The 14,805-nt window shown below is 38.2% G+C and overlaps 1 protein-coding gene across 10 annotated transcripts in view; it reads right to left on the bottom strand.

Annotated features, from left to right (window-relative positions):
• Window positions 1-14,805, bottom strand: part of ATXN2 (ataxin 2) — a 53,732-nt gene that overhangs the window by 22,965 nt on the left and 15,962 nt on the right. For 6 of the 10 annotated variants that reach the window (XM_087754519.1, XM_087754521.1, XM_087754520.1 and 3 more), the window contains exons 6-12: window positions 11,394-11,518; window positions 10,017-10,108; window positions 7,041-7,238; window positions 6,347-6,525; window positions 4,616-4,825; window positions 2,341-2,523; window positions 613-801 (exon numbers count right to left, since the gene is read on the bottom strand). In XM_087754519.1, coding sequence (XP_087610645.1) covers window positions 613-801; window positions 2,341-2,523; window positions 4,616-4,825; window positions 6,347-6,525; window positions 7,041-7,238; window positions 10,017-10,108; window positions 11,394-11,518 — 1,176 coding nt within the window. The remainder of the gene's footprint in view (window positions 1-612; window positions 802-2,340; window positions 2,524-4,615; window positions 4,826-6,346; window positions 6,526-7,040; window positions 7,239-10,016; window positions 10,109-11,393; window positions 11,519-14,805) is intronic. The other 4 variants (XM_087754523.1, XM_087754526.1, XM_087754527.1 and 1 more) reach the window with 4 other exon arrangements.

Here is a 14,805-nt window from a genome sequence, read left to right as displayed (position 1 = left end):
CTGAGTTACAGATTTTCTGCTACCTAGTTAGGGCCTGGAGGGTTATCCTCCCCCCTTCCCTACCCTACTCTCTTTAAGCCAAATGAAAAAGTCCCAGTCAAACGCATCCCTCCCATCATACACAGAACCTTAACTAAGCTGAAAAACTGTAAGCTGAGAGCCAATTATTTTCAATAGTCCAAGCTCTTCATACAGAACGCTACAAAGATTTGAGAGTTCTTAGACATTTGACTGTGCTCTTGAATGTTTCTTTTCCCCCTTCCTTTCACTATGTTCAAAATACCCTTTGAAACCAGTGGCCTACGTTTCTTTGAATTAGAAAACAGCCAGGCACTCAGTTTGAAAAAAATCCTCAATTAAGTCAAACACCCATAAGCCCATACTCCTTAAAGGGCACAAGAAATTAAGCATACAGACAGACTTATCAAAAAGCCTCTCTCCAACCTTAGTTTAAAGCTAGCATCATGAGAAAAGGGGAACTCGCTACACAGTAAAATTAAATGCATCAGAAGTTTTCCCATTATTTAGAAAGCAGCTTTGCTTTTGTATAGGCATATTCATTGTCAGGGATTAGGGAAAGGGAGGATTTGGAAGCTAGCAAGGGTAACGTACCTTCGCTGGAAGGGGTAACTGCTCTGTTGGATGCAGGGCTGGCAGGTGTAGGAGAGGCAGCTGGAACAGGCATGGCAACAGATTCAGTGGGAATAGCACCAGGCTGGGGAGAAGGCAGAGCTGGTCCCGTGGGAGTGCTGCTCTGCCTTGGAGACCTAGGCCTGTGTGTTTTAGGGGATAATCTCGGAACTAGAAACAAACAGGAAAAAACAGTTATAGGACAAGTTTCCTCATCTGCTCAGCAGTTTTCTTATTTTTAAAATGACTAAAAACATGCTTTAAAATACTTAGTGGAACATCAGATAGTAATTGAAAACCTGTTTACCTTTCAGGTACATCTCCTAGTTCTTTACAACGCAGCATTTCAGATAAGTGGTGCAATTTTTCTGCAGATTGTCCCCTAATATATATTACTGCCCTGTAGTCCCACCATGAAACTGCAATATGCTCCCCAGCCCCCCAGTAGTACAACTACAACAGCTCACATTAACACAGTTTCAGGCAGAACAGAAAAGGTGGTCAGGTCTCCATACAAACAGATGTAAAACATTTTTTAAAGGGCTGAAAAAACACATCCGTTTTACAGCGTCCTCTTTTGGAGGTTTGCCAGCTGGAAAAAAAACAACATATCCTATTGAAAGAAGATTATTTGATGTATATTTTTGCCCCTGTGTTAAAGCAGCAAGGAAAGTTGTATATTCTTTAAATGGTAAGTTGTACCTCCTGCTTCCTGTTCATCCCACTGTGGCTAGTTAGGTGCTTTACATCACATATTAACTTCAAGTGAGCGAGGAGAAAGAGAGATAAGTTGTTTAACAGTCCTACTTGCATGTTAATAATATATAAGTGCAGACTGGGGAGGGAAGATGAATCAGATATAATGCCAGAACAGAAGAGTTTAAATGTTTTCCACAAGGCAACAGGTCTATGGGGGTCTAACTCACACCTTCTTTCTGAAAAATGCATTCCCACTACACTCCTCTAGAATTCTAGCACTGCTAAAAAGTATCACTCTAAACTGTTGCTTACTTGCCCTTTGATTCAAGACAGCGCCCAGGTGCTGACAACTCACTAGAACACGGTCCCAACTACAAAAGCTCGAGACTAGGGCCTATGTCACGAGACTGAGCTTTAAATTTGAAGTCGAATATTAAAAAAGACGTTAACTGATTCAAAAAAGAAGAGGCACTGACTATTATCTGCTACTACAGTACTTAGACAAACACAAAATGACCACTTAAAACCTTCATCATATTTAAAGGAAAAATATAACCAACTTAACTTGAATATCGTTTCATCTTCTCTTTTAACACCAACCTTCCTCTATCCAAACACCTCCTCCATTTGTAAATCACAACCCAATTACACTGCCATTAACCACATTCAGTGATGCAATGGAACGTATATAACTTTACTTCTTTTCAGTAACTTTCCTAAAAATTACTTCTTTCAACAACTAATTCCCACATTTTTCCTTCCTTTCTCTTCATACACCATCTGACTTTACCTCTCTGCAGTTAAGACAATATTGCACCCAAAGGACCAACTCACCAACTATTGTACTAAGCTACCTGGGAACATCCTTCTCCCACTTCATCTGAGCACGCTAAGTTAGCAGTCCAGTGTTTATTCAGAGCCTGAATTGTCTAGAAATGCAGTATTCTGCTTAGCATTCACACTCTAAAGTACCCCTAGCAAGCCATCTGCAATAAGCCAAGCTTTACCTACCCCCACTGACAACTGATGACCACGTCCCACCTGAAGGGCTGCCTCGTGCCACTGCAGTAGTAGATGCTTCCCCTGGTGCATTATGAGATACAAATTCTAAGCCACTTGAAATTGTACCCCTACCAGTAGAGACTCTGTGACCTCGAGGGTGCCGTTGTGCCTTAGGAGACATCCGTGGAGGCCCTGAGAAAAAGAAGACAACCCCACACAATAAGTACTTCACGTCCATCACTAAGAGTACCCAAACATACTATCTGTTTTTAAAACTGGATTTAATCTAAAAACTCTCAATAATGCAGTAATACAGTCAAGCAATTTACACTGACATCGACTAGAACCAGGGATCCACGAGACTCAAAAGGCCAAGCCATTGGTCCAGCCAGACTACCAACACACTCATCACCTTGCTAGGACAGCTCACGTTCATTGATATTTAGAAGCTTGATCAGAATTGAAACAGGTATGCAAGTCCTGGATTTAAAATATTTGAATCCCAAGTATCCAATATTGCTTACTGCAAGACAAGCCGAAAAGGTTAGTGGCCCAGCTCCCTCTGGATAAGCACAGTTCCAGGCTATCAAACATTTTCCAGAAAAGAAAAAATTTCCTTTGCTTTTGTCAGGTAGTTAGTGATACCAAACATTTATTTACAGAGTAGTCACCACTGGCTGACCAATGCTCTTGGGGAATTTCAGCAGAGCATTCTGCGCCGAGGCTAAATTGCCTGCAGCAGGTCACAATTCATTTACAAGTCAGCAAAATTGCAACTAAACAAGTTATTGTTATCCCAAGGTTCAAGTCATGCATGTTTAACATCAGAAGCTAAAGTCATAAGTGAACACAGTAATTCTGAACAGCTTATACGGCTGCCACAGAATAGTTATGCTCAAGTCTAAGCAGCAATAGTTTCTACATCCTAACGAACATTTTCTTTACAAGATCAGACTCAGATGTTGATACTTCAAAAGGAAAAACTGTGTATGAACAGAAGACAATCTGGTTGATTACAGTTCATCTTTAACGTAGGTCAATAACAGAGAAAAGTTCAGATAATGGCTTTCTGGTTTCAGATAAGGTTCTAAAATATCAAGTACGTCTTCTGGTTACGTAAATCTTTAAATGTCAGACTCTATTTTAACCATGAATCTGAAGTACACTTCAATCCAAGTTATATACAGGCAAGTATTTTAAAGAATACACGCTTTCCAGCAATCCTCTTCTACTAGCAGAAATTAAATGTTGCAGTAAGCAGCAGTCCACTGCATGCCTGACAAATCAATCGCCAGTGCTAAAAAATAACTGAATTTGCATGTGGATTCTCAGTATCTTACTACATTAAAAAAGCTCACATGGATAAATTGACAGTAGCGCGCTGTACAGACGTGCTTACTACCATCCACTTTCTGGTTCTGGACCACCTTGAGCATTTATCAGGCAAGCTGCAGAACTGCATTACTGATTCAATCAGCGGGATGACTGTTCTCTCTCCCGTGGCTCCAGTGGAGCCAGCTACAGCAGAGACTGCAAGTTTCCAGGGAGTTTAATATAACCAGTTTGCATTTTTCCAGGCTTGCTAGACCGTGCTGTGCAGGCTAGTTTTTAAGTGCACTTAAATAAAATAAAAATTTAAAAATGTGTTCCTTACTGTACCCTCAGAGGACAAACAAATTTAGTTCAGATACTTCTGCATACAGTTCCCGAAAACTCATGGGTTAGCCTTTCTCTGCATACTATTGACTGCTAGGGAGCTGACTTTTTGTTCTGCCTCAGTGCAAACAGATCTAAAGTCTTCTACAGATTCGCCTTTGAAGCAGCTTATCCTATCCCCTTCCACAGTGCACTTCTCTGAATACAGCATTTTTAAAATTATAATTATTAGTGTTTTTTTATAAAAGGTAATTCAATGACTTAGTTAAATTTGAAACTGCTTTTTGTGGAACAACTATATTAAAATATTTTAATTTTTATATAAATTTATATTCCTAAAAATGCCCTCTAAAGTTATCAGGTCCTGCATGTTGCTGTTGGTTAAGTTAAGACACTGAGCAGCGTTTACAAAGCTGAGCTGATTTCATACCAACTTGGGAAATGTCACAGCTTTATTTTGTTTTTGTAAAGTTCTTCAAATAAAAAGGTTAATAGAAATAGTCTGATAAACTAAAGTTAAACACAAATTATAGGTTAAGTAATGAAGAGGAAAAACAATTTTGTAATTAAACTCACAAAGGAGTTAAACAAAGACAAACAAAACCATGAACAAATCGTGGTATTGTACCTTCTGAAGACATGCGTTTAGGCATAGTAGAGACAGGAGCTGGAGAACCATGAGCAGAGGGGTGAGACGGGGGCCTGGAGGGCCGCGAGGGGGGCCTGGAGGGCGGCCGTGTAGGGGTGGCTGCCCGAGGTGGAAGAGAGTTGGGACCTGACTGGTAGCGAGAAGGTGGGCGAGAGGAAGGAGATGGGCAAGGCGATGGCCAGGGAACACCTGACAGAACAAATGATATGAAGGAAAGTATAAAAACTAAAGAAAAATTATGGGGAAAAAGGTCAACAGAAAAAAAAAGTAAAATATGACAAAATGATTTTTCATGTTTAACCCTTTGGGGATAGATTAGTTTATTTCTGCAACCAATACAATAGTCTCTGCAAGGTTATTTCCTCCACTTCAGGTCAAATTTAACATCTGAATGTCACAAATTCCCCAAAGGGTTAATTAGGATCTACAAATACTACTAAGGAATAGACAGTAAAGTTTGATCTGTTAGCCTATCATATATATGTTCTACAGTACGCATCACTCTTGACAAGGTCCTTAAATAGCTACCAGAGGTTCTCGAACAGCGGTTCACATATAGTATTGACTACACAAACTGCTACTTTCAAACCAAATGATGAGCAATATCAATTCTAGGAACTGTATCTTTACAAAAAACAGCGGTGTTCAGTGTCTGAATCCTGACATTTATGCCTTTATCAGTTATCTGAAGTATTAATGTATGATTTTAATCTAGGATATAGGGTTCATTGTTTCCAAAACAAAGAAATTGAATTCACAAGCCATTCTGAATATTTTAGGTATATGATGTTCATTCAGCAGAGTAACAGGATGACAGAAACCACAAATACTATGAACAAATTTCAAGATTAGCATTGTCTGGGCAAGACTCAGTTGTACATCCTTTATACAGCTGACTCTGTATTTGAAAAGGAAGTCCCACTTACCTTTAGATGTTTCTCAGACTTCCTCTCCAGATAGAGGCACTTGAGTATTATACATTTTTCATTTATTCACAGCAATCTCATATAATAGGATTTTTAACTTATAAGAATAATGCCTCAAGGATAGGCTACTGCTGAAATCCATCTCCAAAAATGGTGTTTGGTTTATGAAACACCGATTCCTGCTGTACAGTGCCCAGTGATGTCTATTTATAAATATTACCCATGTGTATAGCAGAAAATACTCAAATAGCTATTTGGAGAGAAGGCTTTTGATTCCTTTTCCCCTAACACTTCTCTTACTTTCCCAACAATGATTTTCTCCCCCCACATCATCATAAAGTCAGTGAGTTGCTTTATTCTTTTTAACGGGAAACAGAATTGATCCATGCACCAGAAAGTAAGAGTGATGCTTCCTCGGCTGCCACCTCCCTTTCACTAGGTGTCAGCATTGCTGCTCCTCCACACAGAGCTTAGCAGTAGTAATTCCTACAGCAATTTTTGATCTTTAAATCCGCATACTGCACCATCATCTAAGACAAAGGTGTTTGAGAAAGAAAACAAGAGACACTTCTGCTCCGCAAAGCTGCGTACGGTGCAGTCAAATGCATGTTCCATTATGAGGAAGTTAAACCCAAATCAAAATCACAACCTCTGTGTTAAATGATGAATGCTAACCTAGCTTATGAAATACATACCCTAAGACCACACCATATGCAGTTTCAACATGATTAGATAATTGACTGCAATTTTATAAGGTACATTCGTTTAGACTTCAGATACTTGCCTCCGTTAACTACTCTTTGATCTGCTCCAGAGTTAGGACTGAATTCTGAAGTATGGGATCCAGACCTTGAAATTGGTGGGCCTGATCCAGACTGGCCCATCCTTGGTGAGTTTTGTCTTCCACTTCCCCAGGACAGGACATCTCTGTTCCTCTGTCCAGGTGGAATGTATTTATTTTCTCTGAAACACAGTAAATTTCTATCAGTATTAAGACAGAACTGAAAGACAATGAAAAGTACCTGATCAAGTGCTCTGCTGATATCTTCTGCCTTTCTCTAATCAAGCTAAAGGAAAATTCTAAATACTATCAGATGTTGACCTAACATTCACCTCATGAATTGGCTTTTGGTACTGACCACACAGTCCACTTTCTACGAGCCCAAAGAGACTGAATGACTTAGTACTAATGCCTGAAATTCTCCAGGACATACCAAAACCATGGCCCTTTCCTGTAATTTGGTATGAATTCACCACAGTGACATATCAGAATGGGGAAGTCTGTTTCACTGCAGAGATAACACAGAGCCAGGCAGAGGTGTACAAGTTAGCATGAGTGCCAAAAACAGCACATGATTGTTTACAAGGTTCCTAACCTAATAAGCCCTACTGAAAAAGCAGTTTCAAGGAGTAAATTGCTACTGTACCAAAATAAAGACATTTAAATAAAAATACTATTTCATAGTGTATGCAAGTACCTAGTGTTCACACCATGTCCTTCTCGTTCATTAGCATTTCTCTGAACAGCAGTATATTTTTCTTCTTCTGTTCTTTCATCATTTTCCAAGGCAACCCGAGCTTTGTATTGGGCACTTGATTCAATTTCCTCTGCTAATTGAGTTGCTCTGGCTTCCCGTTTTAAAAACTCTTCTGAATTATCTCTTTCTAACGGCACCCTAAAAGACAATGGAAAGGAAAAGAATCTCTGAAATGCATTCAAAAGCACAAAGGAGCTACAGAAATGACATAGCGTTAATTCTAACCAAGTCACAGTAAAAAAAAAAACAAACTTGCTTTTAAGCCAGCAGACTTGCTGTCTTTTTTAGTAGAAGTTTGTCAATATTGTTGGACTGGTTTGATATTATGTGCAAATTCAGTGTCATTTACCTGCCTAGAGAGCTGAGGTCAGGGTGCAGAGCTTATTTCCATATGACTTGCAAAATCCCCAGTCCCTAAAGCTATGCAAAGGCTCCAACTTTTAACACGGTTGAGTACATTAGCAATAAAAAGCTTTAGTCTGTTGTTTAGATAGGAAGCTGTCGTAAGAGACCGAATTTGAATTTCTTTAGCTATTTACACATTCCCAACAGACACAAGAGTCCCCAGTCCTACTGAAATTAGAGTTACATGCTTAATCCTTTGATAATTCCAGCCATATAATTTCAGCTCTTCCTGTTATGAATAACTGCAGAAAAGATGAATGCAATACATTAGAGCACAGGACCAGAAACCCATGACTCATTTGCCATGTCCTAGGACCTCAAAACCATTCATGCCGTATATCAATATTAGGTAATAGCATATGGCAAAAACCATACGTAGCTCTCTTGAGGAAAGCCACCAAGTAAGAATTCAATACACGAGCCATGAAATACCAAAAGAGACAACTAGAGATGGACATCATAGCTGGCACTTCCTTCTGTCCACCCATGGTTTTGGTTTTTACCTGTTCTAATTTTTGTTAAAGTATCAGGTTTTATAAAACAACCTTGCGCTTTGTCCCTGATTCTAATTTTGAGTTCCAAAAGTTGTTTCATCTGACCTTACTTTAGAATAAACTACATAAAAAAACAGACCACAGTTGAGGCTTGAACCATGCTATGCTGGGCATTATATAATCACTACTCCACATATTTTGAATAATATAAAAAAGAAGAACAAAGAAAGTAGGTGGAGATACAAGCCAAGTATGAAATAATATATGCAAGATTACTCAAGTGTTGGTGGCAGAAGTAGGAAAACAAGTGGCTTTGCCAAATTCCAAGCCAGCAGTCAGCTACTGCATCACAGATTTCTCCACACACACACATTTTTGGCCAGTCAAGACATCTACTGCCCTTATCAATGGTAACTGCAAGAATATTAAAAAAACCCCTTACCCTTCAGCATAAAGCTTTGGCTCAAATAAGATATGCATGAACACAATGCATACAAACCTGAAGTCACAGGCCTCCCTTACCCTGTATTAAGTACACACACAAGAAAGGAGGACACCCAATACATCCTCATTTATTTAAAGTGACTGAAAAAAAATGAAGGGATGTATGCAGTACCACTGATGGCAACCTAAACAAGCAAAAGAATGATTTTACATTTTCTAACAGGGAAAAGGCCATTAAAGATGAAACAAAGGGGATGGGCAAGACGACATTGTTCAGAACCCTGGTGATGAGATAAGCGTATACAGCAGCTGATCAACGTGCTAAGGCAGTACACTTGCTAGAACACAAACTTGTACCTTTATGCAGTTTGACAAACTCTACCTGCTAATGCTTAGCTCTAGGAAGAGAAAATGATCAAACAATAAATCCGTTACAATCCTTCAGTTGCACATATAAGCATTTAGCTACACTGCTGCTCATCACATACTTGGAGAATCAGGAGAAGAGTTTCCCAGTTTAGCAGACTGATATGCAAAGCAAGCTGCTTGACTGGGAAACAGTGGAATTTGTCTCTGGCAATTCAGAGCCACCTTCATGTTTTTAATCTGTTTCCATTAATATCCATAAAGCAGAAAGACGGAAGACTAAAGTTCAAAAGTACAAAAAGCACTTAGAGCAGTGAAGTACACAAAAGAACAGCTTCCGCAGGCTTCAAATGTAAGCCGATTAATACACTTTGATTATCACCATGTTACAAGTCTATTTTAACAAAATAGTAAAAATAAAATTGTTGAACCAGAGACCTGTAGACACGTGCTCCAATTCTACATAAAAATCAAAACGTTCACTGCAATTCCTTGACATTCAAAAATAAGTTTACACTTTGGGGGTTAAAAGAGTGGGAAAACATTAAAGACATTTCACAATGGCTGCTGAACATCTGCAATTCATTTGTTTTGCAGTTGTAGTTAACATTATAGCTGCAGACTACTGGGAACAGGTCCACGCTGCCAAAGTAGCCCGAGCAGGCTTTATATGACTTCTATATTCAAGTTGTTATTATATTGTAACTAAAACTTCAGTTTAGATCTGGACAAGTCTGCTAAACAAGCCATCCAACGCACACAACCCCCCCTTAGTGATCAGCAACATTTCAACATTCCAGTATCTACCAGATCAATTGTCTCAATAAAATTAGGATTTCGTCAAAGTGCTCTGCCAGGTTACACACAAACTATAGGTATAGCAGTTACGTAAAGACAGTTTCACAATTTCGTATTTTCCACCCCATTCATAGAAGTTTTTGTAAGAGATAAGCATTATTGCAAGCCTAAATTCAGACAATGTTGCAATGGGAATGAACTGTGACCATTTAAGGGAATATATATGATTACTACATCTAACTATTCACAGAACGCTAGCAAGGTTTCTTAAGTACTATTCATTCATTGCTTTTTCAGTTATTCAATTCCACAACTTTAGAAAGTATGTAAAATTATCTTCAGAATAAAGTTTGTCAAACCAAGGAGAACATTAAATACAAATCTAATAACAAAATATTTTTGCACTTACGTATAAGAAGATAAACTGCTGTCATAAGTTGATATTACACCATAATTTTCTTCATTGTAACGAAACATGTCATTGGGATCCCATCCATTAGACTAGAAGAAAATGATGCTCGTTTTTCAAAATGACACTGGAAACACATTCCCTTAAAACGAAGGGCTGATGGCAGAAGTTAAACCTTTTGCCCTTTTTCCTGGGCCTACGAATTCACTGTCCAGATAACCAAGTTACTAAAGCCACAATTTATTTCAGGGAACTTTCTTCATCAGATGCACAGATCTTACTTTCAAAAGTCAGTTTTTTGTTTGTTGTGTGTATTTGTGTTGTTTTTATGAGGTGGGGTTTTTTTTAAGTACCATGCCCACTCTGTACTAGAAGATTACTGGCTAGCAAGAAATATATACATGAATGCCTTTTCCAAGAAGTGAAAAGTGACACTTCTGAACATTGCAAGTGTCCCTTGCTGTGGCAAGTGCTGAAACTTTTCAAATGCACTAGTAATGCAATGATCTGAGAGAGACACCCCACAGGCAGGATACCCCTGTTGATCTGCACAACTTCCCCACTTTCGTAAAATTGCTATGACAGCACTCAGGCACAACGATAAATGTTTTGAATGTTTTATAAAGGCACTGACAGTATTAAGTATTCTAATAAATCTCAGCTGTACAATATGTACACTAAAATTGACAGGATAACTGTTCTACCCAGACAAAGTTAATACGCTCCACAGTAACATGACTAGATTCTCCTCTAATTAGTAATATTATCTTCTTTCTTTAACATATTGCAGTCTGAATACCTTACTAAAAAGAATGCATGGTTGAGTAAAAGCTGACTGCTATGATATATAAAGAAACGTCATTTGAGACCATACTCTTCATCTAACGACTCATAATCTACTGAGATTGTATCTGTGCTTATTAAGTCATGGGTCAGACTTCCATCAATTTCCTTCATCTTAGCTCAGAGACAGTTAGCTAAGCACAATTGCGCCATAATTTCCAAATGCAATGATAGTCAGACAGGAATGCTCTGATTAAACATAAATCACTTCAGTGCATTGCTGAATTTGGAGTCTTTAATAAAAGCTCCTCTTTCAGCCAGTCCATGAGTCAAACACGTCCCTTACCACAGCAGCTGCCATTTGTCAATATTTGCCAAAAGTGGCATTTGAAATCCAGCTATTCTTATTCAAATTGTAAAAAAGCACTGTGGCAGCTGCTAGCAAAGACTGAACATACACCCATACAATGTAGGCCAGCAATTTTAGTCAGAAGTTCATTACTAGATTAAAATTAAGGAATTGTTGCAAGGCATGTCCAGAGAAATAGCTTATTTTCTACAGACTGTCATAGATGATAAAAAAGCATTACTTACAACATCTGTTTCTAATGCCTCAAGCTCCTCAGTAGCGGTGGTCTCTCCTCCATCCCATGGCTCAAGATCCTTTTCCTTGTGTTCACCATTTACTTTAGCACTGATGGCTGAATCAGTAAAAGCATCTACAACGAAGTGGGGAGGGATGGGGGTGAAATCAATTTGCTTAAGCAGAGGAAGATGCACACACAAGTTTATTTGAGGAACAACCAAATACAGCTGAATTGCAGGCACATTAAACATCATTCACCTTCTCCTGTAGTTGCTGTATTCAATAGGACTACATTAAAAAGGTGCCTACTTCACACTTAGAATAACTATGGAACTACAGACTAACTTCTAATGTATCTGTTTACAGGGGTTTTTTTGCAACTTAAAGTATGAGACAAGGCATCAAAGAGTAGCAGTGATTACTTTCAGTTATTTCAAAATATTTTACACAAACTACATATGTTCTTGCTAAAAAAAAAAAAAAAAAGAAAAAATAAAAGACTACCTGAGGATCCCCATTCCTCTAGAAAAGCCAAGACTTGTATAATATGCTTTTCCAAACAGCCCACACAACTGCACGCTAACATATTATGCAAGTATCAAAAAAGCATAAATGCAACCCAATCCCATTCCCCTAAATCAATGGGCAGAATACAAGTTTCCTTTCAAATATATGAGTTTCTCCTATTTTCACAACTCAACACGCCAGCAAGCACGCACATACTTTTAATCCCTTTGCAGTGTAACTCAATTACCCATTAGCTTGGTGCACCCCGTTTACTGTGACACGAATGGAGATGTCCTCCTTCCCGTAAAAGCTTTTTCAAGAAGCAGCTTACCCAAATCACACAGCAAGATTCAGAAACTCTATACCTCTTGTTCTCAACAACGTATGAAAATAAATATACCATTAGGTGCACTAAGCAGTAAGGGTCTGCTATTGTTAATACAAATTATAAAAACATATATAAAAAAAAAAAAGATCATGAGCTTTTATTTTCACTTGTTCATGTTTCATTCAAACCAGACTTAAGAAGGAATAATACTAGAATATTAAAGTGCTGTAAAAAAAAAAAAATGTACAAAGCCATTCATCAAGGAAGCCAAGCTTTTATATTTGTAAGCAACTAAATCTCAGAGCTGCCTGCAAATTCTTAAATTACTTAAACAGAAGGAACTTTAAAAAAATAAAGTAAGCTTGTTAAAAGCTTATAAATGAATAAATACACCTAAAATAAATAAGCCTTCAATCTAGAATTTCCTATTATCATTCTACTGATAAAGTAAGGAGCAAACATTTCAGACCTTTAGAAAAGATGAGAACAAACCACCAGGCAATGCCAGATATGGAAGAACGTGGCTTAAATTGACTTTTGGCAAGATCTGAAATCTGGCTGAGAAAAATGAACGTTAAAGCCATCGTGAAAAGAATTCTCAGCATAGGAAGCTGGCCACTGATGTTACAGTGTTTAAACAATCACTGAAGATTTTTTAAAGAGAGACTGCAGCCATAGTTTATTATTCCTGTTTTACCCAATTTCACAGTCAAGTTCTGTACATATATTGGGATGATCTGTCATAAAAGTTAACTGTGCTTAGTCTGTCTAGTAACATCCCGCACTATCTCATGAAATGCTTGCTCGACTCATACACGAAGACCAAAGGAACTATGGATAAGCAATTAAGCATTGTTAATAAGCGTATATGAAACAAAATGTTATAGAAGATGTATGAAAAATAAGAGAAGTTTATTAGCTAAACATTCATTTCAAATACAAAAGAATCAGTAAAATAAGAGAAGAAAGCCAAATGAAAGGAAGACACCTAACCAGGCACACCACTGTTAGGGCTCATGTGAAATTGCAAAAACCTGCATCAATCACCTTGCGAGACGTCGCAGTCTGCCAACCAAAGTTGTGACAGTACCTACGCAGCTGGAGGTTAACACTTTCAAGTGAGATTATATTTTAGCTCGTCACTAAATGCGATGCCTTTAGCAGGCCCGTTCTGGGATTACTTGCAAACTGTTCTGAAACAGAGTCATTGTATCGTTGTACTACCTACGTGCTGATGCAAAATTTCAATTGTTGCATTTTCAACTTTTCAGAATAGGTAAAAATCAAGGGTGAGAATAGAAGTCATCAGCTAACTGCAAGATACTCTAAATGATTCTGTGAAGTTACGCATGCATGTTTCATAGTGCCATAAATGTGCGAGCAAAGATATTAAGTTTCCGTTATATATTATGGTAACAAAAGCATTATGACAGGCAAGATGCAGAGACATAGAGTGACTGCCAAAAAAGTTACCTGTTTCTGAAGGAACTACAACAGATATGGAGAGAGAAAAAATTGGAAGACATCAGATATAAATACAGGTGGATTTTTTCACATTATATGGCTGAATTCAGGCAAAGCTAAACTCTTTCAGTCCCTCTCACAGACATATTCAAACTGATTATACATCTCCCACCTTGCAAAGATCATTTCCATAGTAAAACCTCAGCAATGTTCCCACCTATTAACAGCCCCATATATTTCCCCATTTTGCTTCACAAAAAACCCCCCTCCAAATAGCCTACAGATTTCTAAGGTATACCAACTTGAAAGAAAACATCTCTCAGTTTCCCTTCACATAAACAGCTTTTAAAACATACTAGAACAGCAGATACGTTTAAATGTCATCTGAAACTACATAGTAACACAGCGCTACCTCAATCCACAGTTAAGTAGTAACTAAAGAGCACATTTAACAGGGAGGCGAAAGTAAGGCACTTGTATTTGCAAACTCCGCGTTTACCTTATCAATACCCGGTAGCTAACACTGCCATAACCCAGAAAGACCAGTGCTGCTTCTGTGCTGAACACCATTAATTCAATGTTTCATGTCTGATCCTCTCAGATTGGACATTTTATACCACATGTAGTTGGAGGCTGCTTATGTCACTTAGGAAACTGTGAAATTTGCTTCTACATTACTTCACTAGGAGTAGAGGGAACTCTTCTCCAGTGAGATCAGATAAATATGAGTTAGGAGGACTGATGACAGCACCTGACAGAGGTAATCTGCTGTATTTCAGAAGGGTGTTTCCTTAATTTCTATTAGATTACTTCAAACTCCATATACAACTGTGCCATTTTGGATACTGTGAATAAAATACTAGCTTAACAAGACTCATCTATTCAACCCACTAATTTTCTTATTTAAAAAGGCACATAAACATTCAGCAGAGTGCTGTTAAAAATTACAATGATACAGATGAACTGCGGGGGGACAGGACGGGACACAAGTCAAAACAAAAACTCCACTATCTAAGAAATGCTACAGATCTGAGTAAGATGTGTACAGTCAATGCTAAGTTTCCCAGTAGAATAATCCAGGATATCATGGGGCACAGGAAGCTTCACTGCTCTTCACTTCT

Source organism: Nipponia nippon, unplaced genomic scaffold, assembly GCF_047370975.1.
Source record: "Nipponia nippon isolate SJK-2023a ecotype South Korea unplaced genomic scaffold, ASM4737097v1 scaffold_18, whole genome shotgun sequence".
Lineage (NCBI taxonomy): Eukaryota > Metazoa > Chordata > Aves > Pelecaniformes > Threskiornithidae > Nipponia > Nipponia nippon.
The sequence above is the reverse complement of the archived record's forward strand: the minus strand, read 5'-3'. Positions and strand labels throughout refer to the sequence as shown.